Source organism: Ostrea edulis, chromosome 1 (genome assembly GCF_947568905.1).
Source record: "Ostrea edulis chromosome 1, xbOstEdul1.1, whole genome shotgun sequence".
Lineage (NCBI taxonomy): Eukaryota > Metazoa > Mollusca > Bivalvia > Ostreida > Ostreidae > Ostrea > Ostrea edulis.
The window spans coordinates 3887993-3904402 of record NC_079164.1 but is presented as its reverse complement, the minus strand read 5'-3'; the positions used below and the strand labels follow the sequence as shown (position 1 = coordinate 3904402).

At 38.0% G+C, this 16410-nt stretch overlaps 2 protein-coding genes across 3 annotated transcripts; one reads left to right on the top strand and one right to left on the bottom strand.

Annotated features, from left to right (window-relative positions):
* Nucleotides 1–1697: 1697 nt before the first annotated feature.
* On the bottom strand, nucleotides 1698–2108 carry LOC125664802 (uncharacterized). Its single transcript, XM_048897613.2, has one exon. It carries the CDS (start codon nucleotides 2106–2108, stop codon nucleotides 1698–1700), a length of 411 nt encoding a protein of 136 aa, XP_048753570.2.
* Nucleotides 2109–10287: 8179 nt separating this feature from the next.
* LOC125664429 (uncharacterized) lies at nucleotides 10288–16375 on the top strand. 2 transcript variants are annotated; one of them, XM_056151294.1, is made up of 4 exons: nucleotides 10288–10576; nucleotides 11216–11336; nucleotides 12822–13035; nucleotides 15326–16375. In XM_056151294.1, the coding sequence occupies exons 2-4, from the start codon at nucleotides 11250–11252 to the stop codon at nucleotides 16228–16230; spliced, it is 1206 nt and encodes a 401-aa protein (XP_056007269.1). In that variant the 5' UTR covers nucleotides 10288–10576; nucleotides 11216–11249; the 3' UTR covers nucleotides 16231–16375. The 2 variants fall into 2 exon arrangements, with proteins under 2 accessions (XP_056007269.1, XP_048753156.1); XM_048897199.2 differs by lacking the exon at nucleotides 10288–10576 and having other exon boundaries at nucleotides 10868–11336.
* Nucleotides 16376–16410: the final 35 nt, after the last annotated feature.

Genomic DNA, 16410 nt, shown 5'->3' with positions numbered 1-16410 from the left:
TTATTTGATTATACTATCATCAATTCAAAATATTGAGCAGACGATATCTTCTTATGTTAAGAGTGGATTGACCATGTGACCTAAAAATCAATAGGGGTCATCTATTCCTGCAGATGTACCAGTGTACCAAGTTTGATGTCTGTCAAGCAAAGGGTTCTCAAGATATTAAGCAGACAGTATATTCCTATGTCCAGTTTCACCCTTGACTATGTGACCTCAAAATCAATAGGGGTTATCTTCTCCTGAATGTGTACCAGTGTAGTAATTTTGATGTCTGTCAAGCAAAAGATTCTCAAGATATTGAGCGGACAGCATATCCCTATCTCAAGATTGACCTTTGACCATGTGAACTCAAATTCAATAGGAGTCACCTTCACCTGAAGGTGTACCAGTGTACCAAGTTTGAAGTCTGTCAAGCAAAGGGTTCTCAAGATATTGAGCGGACAGTATATTCCTAAGTCCCATTTGACCATAAAATCAAAAGGGGTAATCTTTTTCTGAAGATGTACCAGTGTGCCAAATTTGATGTCTGTCAGGAAAAGGGTTCTCTAGACATTGAGTAGTCAGTATATTCCTATGTCCAGTTTTACCCTTGACCTTTAACCATGTGACATCAATATCAATAGAGGTCATCTACTCCTTGGAATGTACCAGTGTACCAAGTTTGATGTCTGTCAAGCAAAGGGTTCTCAATATATTGAGCGGACAGTATATTCCTAAGTCCCATTGACCTTTGACCATGTGACCTCAAAATCAAAAGGGGTAATCTTTTTCTGAAGATGTACCAGTGTGCCATTTGATGTCTGTCAGGTAAAGGGTTCTCTAGACATTGAGTAGTCAGTATATTCCTATATCCAGTTTTACCCTTGACTTAGACCATGTGACCTCAATATCAATAGGGGTCATCTACTCCTTGGGATGTACCAGTGTTCCAAGTTTGATGTCTGTCATTCAAAGGGTTCTCAAGATATTGAGCGGACAAGGTCTTCCTATGCCCAAAGGAGTTGACCCTTTACCTTTGGACCTGATAAACATTGGGGGTCCTCTTCTTCTCATAACTAATCCACATATGAAATATAATTACGATCAAGTGATTGGTTCTTAAGATATTGAGCGGACAACATGTGGTCTACCGACGGACTGACAGGTGCAAACCAATATGTCTCTCTTCTTCGAAGGGGGGGCATAATTATGCTTGAATGTTAGCAGGATCTACGCTAGATTACCAACAAGTGAATATGTTATGGAGGAGGTCGGATCGGTGAACCCAGAACTTTTGGGGGTGCGTTGGGTTAATTGATTAACTACTGATACTTAGCCATCTAAATAGGGTTTTGTGGTCTCTTGAGTATTTTAGACCTGATCCAAAATGAACACATATTAACACGATATGACATTTCAATAGATGATCACCTATGCGTATCAAAATGCATGTGTATTTTATATGTTTCATTAATCAAAGGATTATTTAATACAATAGAATTAAATATTCTCTTATAATGTATGATATATCTTGAATTAAATTTGGTTTTATCCGCTATATCGTAGAAGAATGATTTAGTGCATTAACTGCATTACTTTAAGTTAGGATATTGTTAAGTCACAAAAATAATCATGAGAAGGAACAAAACTTGAAATACATTTTTGTTTCACTCTGATAACTTGTGAGATCTGGAGGCCCGTCTTCTCTGCTTCTTCTACAGCACGACATATCTTCTCTTGTGCATCTTGTGAAAGAGAACGCTGTTGTCGTCTGCGACATTCACATCTTCCAGCTGGTTCGTGAAGATCCACTGAATGCCAGTGGTACTGACCGCCGCCTGCCGCATTATCCAGGTGACCGTCAACAGGAGAATCATTGGCGATAGCGGCCAGCCCTGACGCACGCCGGTATGTATGGAGAAGGCTTCCGTCAGCTTCCTGTCATGGATGACCTGGCAGGTGGCATCTTCATATAGTTGTTGGATAATAGTGATGAACTTTGGTGGAAAGCCATGGTATTGCACCAGTCTCCAGATAACATCTCTGTTGACGTTTTCAAATGCTTTATGAAATTCGTTGAAGACAGAGTACACGAGAGTCTGCAATTCCAGGGATTGCTCAGTCATGCTGTGGCGATGTGGTCTCTGCAGGATCTGTTTTGTCGGAAGCCTGCATGTTCGTCCTGGTGTGTCTTGTCCAGACCCGTCTTCAGTCTCTCACAGATAATTATTGTTAGTACTTTCCCTGGGATAGACAGCAGCATGATTTCTTTCCAGTTGTTGCAGATCAATGACAGGTTCCCTTCACGATATGGCATTTTGCTAATACCTCTGACACTCCTTTTTAAGTTGAGTTTAATTGATTCAATAGAATTAATGTTTGTAGAAGTAAAACATAAACAGGTTTGCTAGATCACATAATTAAAATATTATCAAATTCGGTCGACAGGGGATGCTCCCACCTCTGGCATATCCAGGTGTCTGTGTTTGCCCAACTCTATTTTGAATTGCTGATATGAGTTATGAGATTGATCACTGTTCGCTATCTTCCCCTTTCACATGTATATCAAATCATGTATATCAAATATGAAGATGATTTACATTTTCACTGTTTCGCCTTTAATGCCTCTACAAGTTGTAATGATAGCCTTTTCCTCATGGATGCGTCCCAGTTGCGCTGATAAATATAGTACGTCTATTTGAAAGGATGTGAATTCCGACAGAGATAGTAGTACATTATATAGGATACCGATACATTATATAGGATAGGATACCAATACATTATATAGGATAGGATACCAATACATTATATAGGATACCAATACATTATATAGGATACCGATACATTATATAGGATATACCAATACATTATATAGGATACCAATACATTATATAGGATACCAATACATTATATAGGATACCAATACATTATATAGGATACCAATACATTATATAGGATACCAATACATTATATAGGATAACAATGCATCATATAGGATACCAATACATTATATAGGATACCGATACATTATATAGGATACCGATACATTATATAGGATAACAATGCATTATATAGGATACCAATACATTATATAGGATACCAATACATTATATAGGATACCAATACATTATATAGGATACCAATACATTATATAGGATACCAATACAGTATATAGGATACCAATACATTATATAGGATAACAATGCATCATATAGGATACCAATACATTATATAGGATACCGATACATTATATAGGATACCAATACATTATATAGGATACCGATACATTATATAGGATAACAATGCATTATATAGGATACCAATACATTATATAGGATACCGATACATTATATAGAATAACAATACATTATATAGGATAACAATACATTATATAGGATACCAATACATTATATAGGAAAAATACATTATATAGGATACCAATACATTATATAGGATACCGATACATTATATGGGATACCGATACATTATATGGGATACCGATACATTATATAGGAAAAATACATTATATAGGATACCAATACATTATATAGGATACCGATACATTATATGGGATACCGATACATTATATGGGATACCGATACATTATATGGGATACCGATACATTATATGGGATACCGATACATTATATGGGATACCAATACATTATATGGGATACCAATACATTATATGGAATGCCAATACATTATATAGGATACCAATACATTATATGGAATGCCAATACATTATATAGGATACCAATACATTATATGGAATGACAATACAATTTGTCAATGGCTCAAATTCTAACTGACGTGTTTCGTATCAATTGTTAGGTCGTTCTTGGCACACTGATTCTTACTACGGATTACTCCATTTACCTGATCAAGATATAGGGCTCACGGCGGGTGTGACCGGTCGACAGGGGATGCTAGAATATTGCTACATAAATATGGAAGTTGACGATATAGAAGCTGAAATCATCCCGTTTGTCATACAGTTGAGTTCTCAGTTTGCCGTTAATGTCTACTTTCAATAAAATATCTAAGTATGAAGCAGAAGTGGACGACTCTGTGGTGTCCTTTATTTCGAGCACACAGGGATATATCAAATCGACATATCAATGAAAGTTATTATTGTTAATAGACAAAACGTCATCGAAATATCGAAATGTCGAATTGAAGGCCACAGCGAGAGATTTTTTCTTCTCACGTAGAAGTTATTGAATAAATTCGAGGTAAGCTACTGACAAACAAGTTGATGGTGCAGGGATTTCAACAGTCTCAATTGAGATCAGCATTTCGCAAATTATATGGTCGTTATAACGATCTACTTCGTCAATACAACCTCGCATTGGGTCAAATGCTGTCTGACGTGTTTCATACCGATTGTTAAGCCGTTCTTGGCACACTGATTTTGACTGCGGATAACTCCGTTTACCTGATCAGGATATAGGGCTCACGACGGGTGTGACCGGTCAACAGGGGATGCTTACTCCTCCAAGGCACCTGATCCCACCTCTGGTGTGTCCAGGGGTTCCGAGTTTGCCCGACTCTTTATTTGTATTCCTTATAAGGGTTACGAGATTGATCACTGTTCGTTATCTTCACCTTTTCAAAAGAATGTGTATATAAGAAATGAACGTCATGTTTGAAAATGCATAAGGATATTAACTGCAACTCTTCACTACATGAGGATATGAACTGCAATGCTTCACTACAATGCTTCACTACATGAGAGTATGAACTGCAATGCTTCACTACACGAGGGAATGAACTGCAATGCTTCACTACATAAGGTTATGAACTGCAATGCTTCACTACACGAGGGAATGAACTGCAATGCTTCACTACACGAGGGTATGAACTGCAATGCTTCACTACATGAGAGAATGAACTGCAATGCTTCACTACATGAGGATACGAACTGCAATGCTTCACTACATGAGGATATGAACTGCTATACTTCACTACACGAGGGAATGAACTGCAATGCTTCACTACATGAGGGTATGAACTGCAATGCTTCACTTCATGAGAGTATGGACTACAATGCTTCACTACATGAGGGAATGAATTGCAATGCTTCACTACATGAGGATATGAACTGCTATGCTTCACTACACGAGGGAATGAACTGCAATGCTTCACTACATGAGGGAATGAACTGCAATGCTTCACTACATGAGGATATGAACTGCAATGCTTCACTACATGAGGGTATGAACTGCAATGCTTCACTACATGAGAGTATGAACTGCAATGCTTCACTACATGGGGGTATGAACTGCAATGCTTCACTACATGAGGGAATGAACTGCAATGCTTCACTACATGAGGGAATGAACTGCAATGCTTCACTTCATGAGGATATGAACTGCAATGCTTCACTACATGAGGATATGAACTGCAATGCTTCACTACATGAGGGTATGAACTGCAATGCTTCACTTCATGAGAGTATGGACTACAATGCTTCACTACATGAGGGCATGAACTCCAGTGCTTCACTACATGAGGATATGAACTGCTATGCTTCACTACACGAGGGAATGAACTGCAATGCTTCACTACATGAGGGAATGAACTGCAATGCTTCACTACATGAGGATATGAACTGCAATGCTTCACTACATGAGGGTATGAACTGCAATGCTTCACTACATGAGAGTATGAACTGCAATGCTTCACTACATGGGGGTATGAACTGCAATGCTTCACTACATGAGGGAATGAACTGCAATGCTTCACTACATGAGGGAATGAACTGCAATGCTTCACTTCATGAGGATATGAACTGCAATGCTTCACTACATGAGGATATGAACTGCAATGCTTCACTACATGAGGGTATGAACTGCAATGCTTCACTACATGAGAGTATGAACTGAAATGCTTCACTTCATGAGAGTATGAACTGCAATGCTTCACTACATGGGGGTATGAACTGCAATGCTTCACTACATGAGGGAATGAACTGCAATGCTTCACTACATGAGGGAATGAACTGCAATGCTTCACTTCATGAGGATATGAACTGCAATGCTTCACTACATGAGGATATGAACTGCAATGCTTCACTACATGAGGGTATGAACTGCAATGCTTCACTTCATGAGAGTATGGACTACAATGCTTCACTACATGAGGGAATGAACTGCAATGCTTCACTACATGAGGATATGAACTGCTATGCTTCACTACACGAGGGAATGAACTGCAATGCTTCACTACATGAGGGAATGAACTGCAATGCTTCACTACATGAGGATATGAACTGCAATGCTTCACTACATGAGGGTATGAACTGCAATGCTTCACTACATGAGAGTATGAACTGCAATGCTTCACTACATGGGGGTATGAACTGCAATGCTTCACTACATGAGGGAATGAACTGCAATGCTTCACTACATGAGGGAATGAACTGCAATGCTTCACTTCATGAGGATATGAACTGCAATGCTTCACTACATGAGGATATGAACTGCAATGCTTCACTACATGAGGGTATGAACTGCAATGCTTCACTACACGAGGGAATGAACTGCAATGCTTCACTACATGAGGGTATGAACTGAAATGCTTCACTTCATGAGAGTATGGACTGCAATGCTTCACTACATGAGGGAATGAACTGCAATGCTTCACTACACGAGGGTATGAACTGCAATGTTTCACTACACGAGGGAATGAACTGCAATGCTTCACTACATGAGGGTATGAACTGCAATGCTTCACTACATAAGAGTATGAACTGCAATGCTTCACTACATGAGGGTATGAACTGAAATGCTTCACTTCATGAGAGTATGGACTGCAATGCTTCACTACATGAGGGAATGAACTGCAATGCTTCACTACACGAGGGTATGAACTGCAATGTTTCACTACACGAGGGAATGAACTGCAATGCTTCACTACACGAGGGTATGGACTGCAATGCTTCACTACATGAGGGCATGAACTCCAGTGCTTCACACTGGCTAATGCGCTTCATGAAATATGCTGGTGTCAAGTGACGCAGTCCTTGCCTTCATGTGTTTTCAAAATGAAATTTATGTTTTAAATGCCCAGTAATTACTGTTCACGTGCAATTTCTGATCAATATTACGACTGACTAGAAAACTGAGCGATATAGATGTCTATTTGGATAGAGTATGAAGATCGACAGGTAAACTTAAGATCCATTTAATTCACAGATTGGGACTTTAAACTTCTTATTGCTGATCACCTAATAACACAACACGTGCAGCTGGTGTTGGTAGATAAATGGAGGTATACGTAGCCGAACTGCCTAAATAAATAAATCAGATTAATTATTCATTTTATTCGCTTTGAAATATTGTAACAATTTCAAAATACTCTTATAGTATATAACATTGTCCTCTGTAGCTGATTCTATCCACTGGAAGACCGCCGTGGTGTACAGGTAGTGTGTTGACCCCGCATGCGGAAGGTCGGGGTTCGAATCCCGGCCGCGACAGACGTAAGTCGATAAAACAGGTAGTGACAGTTCCATCGCCAAACGCTCTGTAATAGGTGTGAATGTCACGGGTCCTAAAAATATGACCTTGAAAACGGATGTCCTGTGTCACAGTAGGTGTGGCACACTAAAGAACCCCCACTGCTCAATGGCCGTAAGCGCTGAGCATAGGCCTAAATCTGAGCATAGGCCTAAATCTGAGCATAGGCCTAAATCTTAGGCCCGGTATTGGTGGCGTCTCTATATGAGTGAAAAATTCTTGAGAGGGACGTTAAACAAGATACAATACTATCCATTGGAAGGAAGGGGTCATTAGAGATAGACACATAATTCATTGTGTGCAGGTAGTTTATCCTATCGCCGAACGAACGTGGCCCCGCTATAAGAAAAAAACAAGGAGAAGGTGTTAGGCGGGAAATGTTAACTGACCGTTGTGTGAAGATCAGTGATAGTGCAGCATTTATTCCTCTTTCAGCTGAGGATGGATTTCAGACTGTAATGTAATGTTGAGTATATACTTACAATATTATTTTCAATACAACTAACGAATATGCTTAGTGCAGAAAGAATTATGCTACAAAGTGTTGATTTTTTTTAATTCGGTTGTTCAGTCAATTTTTGTAAACGGGTTTTCGTAAATGTTCTATCTACCGCTGAATACAAATCCATTATTTTAGTTTATTTTGATGTTACCATCTCATTGCAGTGCTCAAACATTTAGAGTCTAGAGTATACAGGAATTTATAAAAGACGTTCTACTTGACGTAATTTTAGGCATAAATGATTTGACCAACTTTGGCGAGCTCTTTTGTCAGAAACTGATTTCATTTTATTTTCTTTCACTCGGCTGTTGGTTTTTTATATTAAGAGACTATCTTTCATTTAGATTTGAAAGTGAAATGTTCAGAATTTTCAAAGATCAATTAACTGCATTGTCAGGCTTCTCAGCTTCGGTTTGTTTACATTGTAAACAACGGGTAAAACAAACAGCCAAATGGTTTTTCACAATGCAACAGGTTTTTAAATATTGTTCATAGGCTGGGGAAACCTGGAGCTTAAATAGTCAGTAAGTCTTTAACGTTTAGATACGATATTTTGAATTTAGATAAGTTAAGTATTATATCAGTGTAATTTGGTGTTTGTCTGTAACATGATTTGAATTTTTTAACCCATGTTCACGATGTAAAATATTTGACCATTTATATATCCTGTAAAGGAGAGAACTCTGTGCATTATTTGTGTAAATAGCTGGGATTTTTTAAATCCTGTTTATCGTACTAAAATCGTTTAATGGACGTTCATCTGTGTTTCGTTATTTGTCCCCCGCTTTATGGAATGTTTTAAACATTAGCAATATTAGTCTTCATTGTTTAAAAATATAACAGTTACTTTTGATATTTCTAAACAAAATGGTTTTTGTTTCATCCACATAGAGGGAAAATTGGCTCCAAGAGAAGATTTTGAAAACAGATAGATTTACAAGAAATATATAGAGAAAATTTTATTTGGGAACTTACTTATGGCTAAGTACTGTATGTTTAATTTACTGGTATTCATATATCAGTGTTAATATTCAATATTTATTTTGTTTTTGTTTTAATGATATGTTTAAGTTACTGGTATTCATATATTAGTGTTAATATTCAACATTTATTTTGTTTTTGTATTAATGATATGGTTAAGTTACTGGTATTCATATATTAGTGTTAAAATTCAACATTTATTTTGTTTTTGTATTAATGATATGGTTAAGTTACTGGTATTCATATATTAGTGTTAATATTCAACATTTATTTTGTTTTTGTATTAATGATATGGTTAAGTTACTGGTATTCATATATTAGTGTTAATATTCAACATTTATTTTGTTTTTGTATTAATGATATGGTTAAGTTACTGGTATTCATATATCAGTGTTAATATTCAACATTTATTTTGTTTTTTGTTTTCATGTTTATATAAGTTACTGATATTTATATATTAGTATTGAAATACTTTTTCATGAAGCATCGATGTCAAAAACTTCTTTTGTCTCTTTTAACTAATTACAGCAGTTTAATCACTTCTTAGCTTGGTTAAATGATAAAAGCATTCGATTTTCAAGATTAGATTTCGCTTTCCTCAGTCCTCTCTTTAACAGGGCTGTGAAGTGTGCACCTGTCTATGTGTTATGCAATGACTGTTTTCAATCTAAATCTTTGTCGCATACAGCTTTTAAAAATTGATCCAAGTCCATTCTTATATATGATTACATTGCAAAATGTTTTTAATCATTTTAAAATTTCTAAACGCCGGTTGATAGGTGTGGATGTACGAATGAAATGAAGACTGTCCAATTACTGTGGAAAGTTATCGTGAAGAAATCATTGAAGAAGTAGACATGAGGAAATATCGGTCGTGATCAAAATCAGACAATGAAGAAATTGATTGATAAATGTCTTCGACCTGGAAGAAATGAAATTTGAATCGACACATTCAAACTACCAGGTAGAATTATTGCAGGACGTGGCGTTAACGTGCACCTGTTGAATTACAAAGCCCTGTCATACCTGTGTAACAACACACCGACATTTGTATAGGAGAAGGTGGGAAAATAAAAATCATAAAACAGAGTCAATTACTATACCCAAATATCATCAAAATATTTGTATAACTTCGAGTGTTGACAAAATTTTAAAACACGTTGATCATTAGACCATTATGTTATACGAGCTTAATCCCCGAGCTGTAAAATAACCAATAATGAACATCTGATTTAAACTACAAGATTAATCTCTTCTGAATCTATATCCGATCAGTACTATTCTTGAATACACTTTCTTAAGTCGTCCAAATCGCCGTGACCGACGGAGATTTACCGAGCTTTGCTGTGTATTTAGGGTCGCCTTGTGTGGTTGTTAAAACGGTACTTAATGACCAAGATTTGTGTGTGTCTAATAATTATAGGAAACACACGTTACGATAGGATTTAGAAATAATTTCTATTCTGACCGGTAGTTCTTTTTAAAACTGATTTTTATCAAGAAATATTTCTGGATTTATTTCCATAAAGAATACTACAAGTTTCATTAACTGAATGGATTGATAATAACGAGATCCTTCATATAGCGAGGTAAGGAAATGTTCATTAGCAATAAAACAGTAGTAATTAACAAACTGAATGAAATTATCTAAATTTGGGTTAGGAAAAATTAAGAAATTATTTTTAAAAAAAACCAGGAGATTTTTATTTTTTGAATTGCAACTGATTGTGAATTGCAATCCAGTTGATTGTCATTCAAACGTTGATGCTAATCGGCGATGATACGGTACATTGGCGATATAATCTTTCTTCGTGTACCCGACAACAGACGCTCTTCAATCCATTACAAGTGTTAAATGCTGTCTTTGGGGGGTGGATGATCACCGGTTCCGATATTGTTCCGTCTGTGTATTGGCCATCGCCCGATCTCTGATATTATGGGAACTTGTTACCAACAATTTATATTGCCAATTCATTACTACACGTATTACGGCTTGTCTGTTTGTTTATCATGGGGTCCCTGTTCCTCATATCAAACTTAGAGTGTACTTACACAGTAATCTAGTACACATTTAATATATCTATAGAACTCGTTACAAGTCTACATGGAGGTCGATATAAGATGGAGACCGGATTACAGAGCTAGTTAACACGTGAAGGAAGGTGGACATGTGAACTGCGAGGGAGTCAATAAATGATATATCTAACTGTAACATGTGATTATTATAGGCAGAACCTCAGACTTCGTCATGTGAGAGCGGAGATGGCTGCGCCACCCTCGGCGGCATCCCAAGCCTGGACAGAGGAAACTCAGGTTAAGGAGGAGGAAAAGAAACCGATAGTTCGCATCGTAAGATATTGATTTCTCCCTAGAGTAACTAATGTATATATCTAAAGATAGGAATAACTTTTTCTCTTTCTTCCGATAACTAATAATTTCTCCCTAGAGTAAATAATGTATATATCTAAAGATAGGAATAGCTTTTTCTCTCTCTTCCAATGACTAATGATTTCTCCCTAGAGTAACTAATGTCTATATCTAAAGATAAGAATAGCCTTTTCTCTCTCTTCCAATGACTAATGATTTCTCCCTAGAGTAACTAATGTATATATCTAAAGATAGGAATAGCTTTTTCTCTCTCTTCCAATGACTAATGATTTCTCCCTAGAGTAACTAATGTCTATATCTAAAGATAAGAATAGCCTTTTCTCTTTCTTCCAATGACTAATGATTTCTCCCTAGAGTAACTAATGTATATATCTAAAGATAAGAATAGCCTTTTCTCTTTCTTCCAATGACTAATGTATTTTCTTTATTTCTTTTCAATCTACTGCAATTACTGTAATCCATTTCATTTCTCGTTCTAAATTAACAGATTTTTTTTTATAATTCTTCATATTTTTTTCTCTCTCCAAACCGATATTTTATCCTTTCATTCTGTCTTCTATAATGTAAGGGGGTTTGGTTAGGTCAAAATTTCGTACATTGCAAGTAGAAGTGTAGATGCATATACAAGTATTAATAGAATTACATTTAGTAAAACGAATTAAATATGTACGCGTATGCTGAGGATTTTTAAACTCTTTGAAATCAATGGAATCACATGTACACGGCTTTCCAAATCCATGTTAGGATATTTAATGTAATCGACTCCCATAGCATTTCAGTATAAAGATATATAAATTCAATGTGAATTTTGGGTTTACTTATTCTATTTATATTTACGGTATGCTGAAATAATTTAGGGTTTTTGAATACCCTATCAAATGTGCATCATTATTTTTGCAACATTCAATACTCGATACATTATTAATAGTTACGGGAGCGAAACCACTAAAATATACCACAACAGATTTACTCTCCGTATAGAATGAAATTATCTATTTCCAAGCCTCGTGGGGCATGGCGTATAATTAACATACATATACATGCAAAAACATACAGTGTCAACAGACAGAATAAACGTTCAGATTGTGTAACAATATGGTATAATGACTAGATTCCTTAACTAGCATACAATATTGTATGACATTTTGTTTGGTTATACAAATTCTTTAAGTTTCTAAACTGGAATCTTTAAGTTATCAATATGACATGTTATATGTTATGATGGAATAAACTACCAGGCAATCGTTGTGCTCAAAATGTTGTACCCAGACTACTGAGTGTGTATAGAGGTACTGACAAAGATATCACATATGTCGTAAGTAAAGAAAGCCATATACAAACGGGTACATGTATCCACTGTTAATATTGTAAAGTCAAGCACAATACACCACTTACCACTAATGGTTCATTGATTGTTCGTGGATTTGATTTTTCACTGATATGTAGATAGAAAAGGCCACTGGGCAGCGAGTGAAGGATTTAACCAAGCCGCCAAAGAACAGTGTACCCTACACCAGCACCGCAGCCAGGTCTAAAAAGGTGATCAAAATGCAGAACAGGTATGCCAGGGCTAGGCCCGTACCTAAAGGGGCTAAGGTCCCGGGGCAGGAACAGGAATCGTCCCAGGTGCCCTTTTTTCTACCGTCGGAGAAACCAGCAGGTAATGCTATATAAATGTTGCAATATTTGTTTTATTATATTGAATTTTATATGAACAACAAAGCAGAAAACTTGTGTCTGTTGACATTTGATCAATCACTATCATGTGATGTTTTCTATATCAATGCGGGTATTCGTGTTAATTACAAACGCTCAAACGACGTCGTCAAATAATCTACGGCGAACTGTATGCGCATAAATTTGACGCAAGTGATCATCATCATCATCATATCCAGTTTATTTGTTGATCAAGCCATCAATTAATCCTCTGTTGAGGGTGGGGCCTGACTGTCCAGTATTGATCTAAGTCTTCCTCTCCATGCCTGGCTGTGATGAGGGTTGACGGAATCCATAACCAGAGATTTCCTATCCCGCTTCACGACATCCTCCCAAGACAGTGTGGGTCTGCCAGTGGTCCTCTCCTTTGGTACGTTCAGTTGTCGGACTTGAGCAATCCAGCCAGTGCTGCGCTCAACGTGTCCCAGCAAACACAGTCTGCTCTTCTGCATGATGTCTGCGAGGCTTTTTAAGTTGACTTGAGCGAGGAGAGATTCAAACGGAATGGTTTGCTCAGGCTTCACCAAACAGATCCATCTTCTCATTGCTTTGTCGTTACGCTGCAATTTCTTTTTAGTGTTAGCAGAAACAGCCCAAGTTTCGGAGCCATACATAAGCACACTTCTGACACATGAGGAGTATACACGCCCTCTAGTAGCTGTTGGTAGGTGCTTGTTGGTTTGGATTGGTAGCAGCTCTCTAAACTGTTTCCAGGCAGCCTTGCAGTATGTAGCTGCTGCGAGTTCACAGTCTCCATCTGACAGCATGTCACCCAGGTAGCAAAAGTCCGTCACTACTTCAAGCGTACTGTCACCAATTCTAACCTCTGTCATTGGTCTGCCATCTATTGGTCTTGCCGCACCAGCGCAGCGCAAACACTTATAATGAGGATCTACTTTGAGAGGGCCCTCTATGCCACTGCACTTTTTGTGCACCCATTCTGAACAGTGTGCGCAGAGGATTGAGTTGCTGCCTGTTCCACTCAGACATACAGAACGGGTGTTTGCCTGTTTTCCTCAATAAGTCGAGGTTGGGACCAGCGATCATGACCTTGGTCTTACCCTTGTTCACTCTGAGACCCTTCTCCTCCATGTTACTCTTCCATCTGTCCAGACGTACCTTGAGTGATTCAAGCGAGGTGTCAATTATTGCCAGGTCGTCAGCATATAGGAGCTCCCACGGGCAGCTGGTGCGAAATTCTTGTGATAGAGCCTCAAGGACAATGATGAATAGAAGGGGACTTAAGACCGATCCTTGATGGACACCTACTCCAACTTCAAATTCATCACTGTAGCTGTTGCCGACTCGTACCCTGCTACGTACATTGGTGAACATAGACGTCACCACTTGAACCAGCCATTCCGCAACTCCCAACTTACGCAGGGCTCACCAGATGACCTTTCTCGGAACACGGTCGAAAGCTTTTTCCAAGTCTACAAATGTCATGTACAATGGTTTGTTTGCTGTCTGATGTTTCTTCATGACTTGGCGTATGATGAAGATTGCGTCTGTGATGCTCCTACCGGGCATGAAGCCAAATTGCATGTCATCAATCTGTACTTGTTGTCTGATCAGCTGCTCAACAAATCTTTCCCAGACTTTCATGACCTGATCAATAAGTTTGAGTCCTCGGTAGTTACCTCTGTTTAGCGCATCCCCTTTACCTTTGTACAGACTGACTATAAAGCTCTCTTCCCATTCTGCAGGTATGTACCCCTCTCTGATAATGGCTTCAATCAGTTCCTGCACCAGACTTGCCCCCAGTTCACCTATTGGTTTCAGCATCTCAGTAACTATACCAGATGGTATCATTATTATAATATCATCCGTTGTCAATTAATGTTACCCGTTGCTACATAATGTAGATACTATCACCCTGGAGCGCGTGCTATCTATTCTCAGTAGGAAATATGTTTTTTCAAACGTTTCTCGACCAATCAGATTCGAGTATTTTACATGAAAGGGTAGTAATTAACGTTGACACACAGCAACATGAAACACTTCTCTTCATCTATTTTCGCTTTTTGATGTTACACTTGATGTTCAAACTCTTGGAAACAATGTAATACAAAATTAAAACCGAAGTGTTTGTGTTTACAAAAAAAAAAAAAAAAACCACCCCCCCCCCCCAAAAAAAAAACCCAACAAAACAACAACAACTGTACTTCGTTTTTCAACTAAGATATAACTATTTGTATGTAGTGTTGTAAAAGCTATTTTCTACTGAATTTCAGCTTCATTTTTGGCAACACTGGATACTAACAACAGAAAAACAATTTCCGACTATAGCCGTACGCTAGAAAGAAATGCTGAAAGAAAACCGAATCTGCGTCGTCAACACGCTTTTATTAAAGTGAGAAGTAAACCGACAGACGTTCTCAAAGAAAACGAATTATTTGAAACGGAAAATCCAAGGCAAAAGACTACGGCTCAGATAGGTTCAAATGTCATCGGCAATACGTTACCAGTGTACGACGCGTTCAACGAGGATTTCGAGGATGATTTACGAAATAATAACTATAACCCTAGTGATTTATTGACGAAACGAAATGTGCTGCTTAAGAAATCGCAGTCTATGATGGCTTTGGAGAAGCCATCGATGAAACGTTCAGTGTCGAGTGGAACTTCATTCAGGGAATCTCCGCTCACACCAAAACTAGAACGATCAGGGTCTGTGTTTAATACGTTGTTTACTTTTAACTCTGCTAGTGCCCCGAGGCGAAGACGGGAACCCGTCACAGAAGTTCAGTCCGCGCGATCACCAGAGAAATTTCCTGTCTATGACAAAAAGGAAGTTGAACAAAGTTTAGATGAGATCGATTTACTTTTACCAGGGGTATGCATTTCTTCGCCGAGACGACCGTCCACAGTGCGACCTTCCACCAACATGAAGCCGACTCGGAGCCCCACCTACTGTAGCTGTTGTAGTTTGTGTGACACTCCTAAATCTCACTTAGAAAGTCCAACCCCTTTTCAGTTGGAACATCCTGATTTATTTCCACAAACACGCCCTAGACGGTCCCATCACTGCAGCTATTGTCAAGCAGACGACGGCAAGAAGCTAGTGCAATATGCTCATGGTGACGTCATTAAAACGTTTGACTGGTTGAGTAAAAATGCTAAAGAAACGCCTCTATAAAACTCAGATCGAGGACGTATACGTGTGTGTTACAGTTACAATTTATGTGCAAACGATTTGGATTTAGACATTCTCCTTAACCACAAATAAACCAAATCACGGTGACGTCATGATTATTGTGTCCTGTAATCACGTCATCAGGTCATGCCTCGTGTTTTATTTGTATCAAAAGAGACTTTA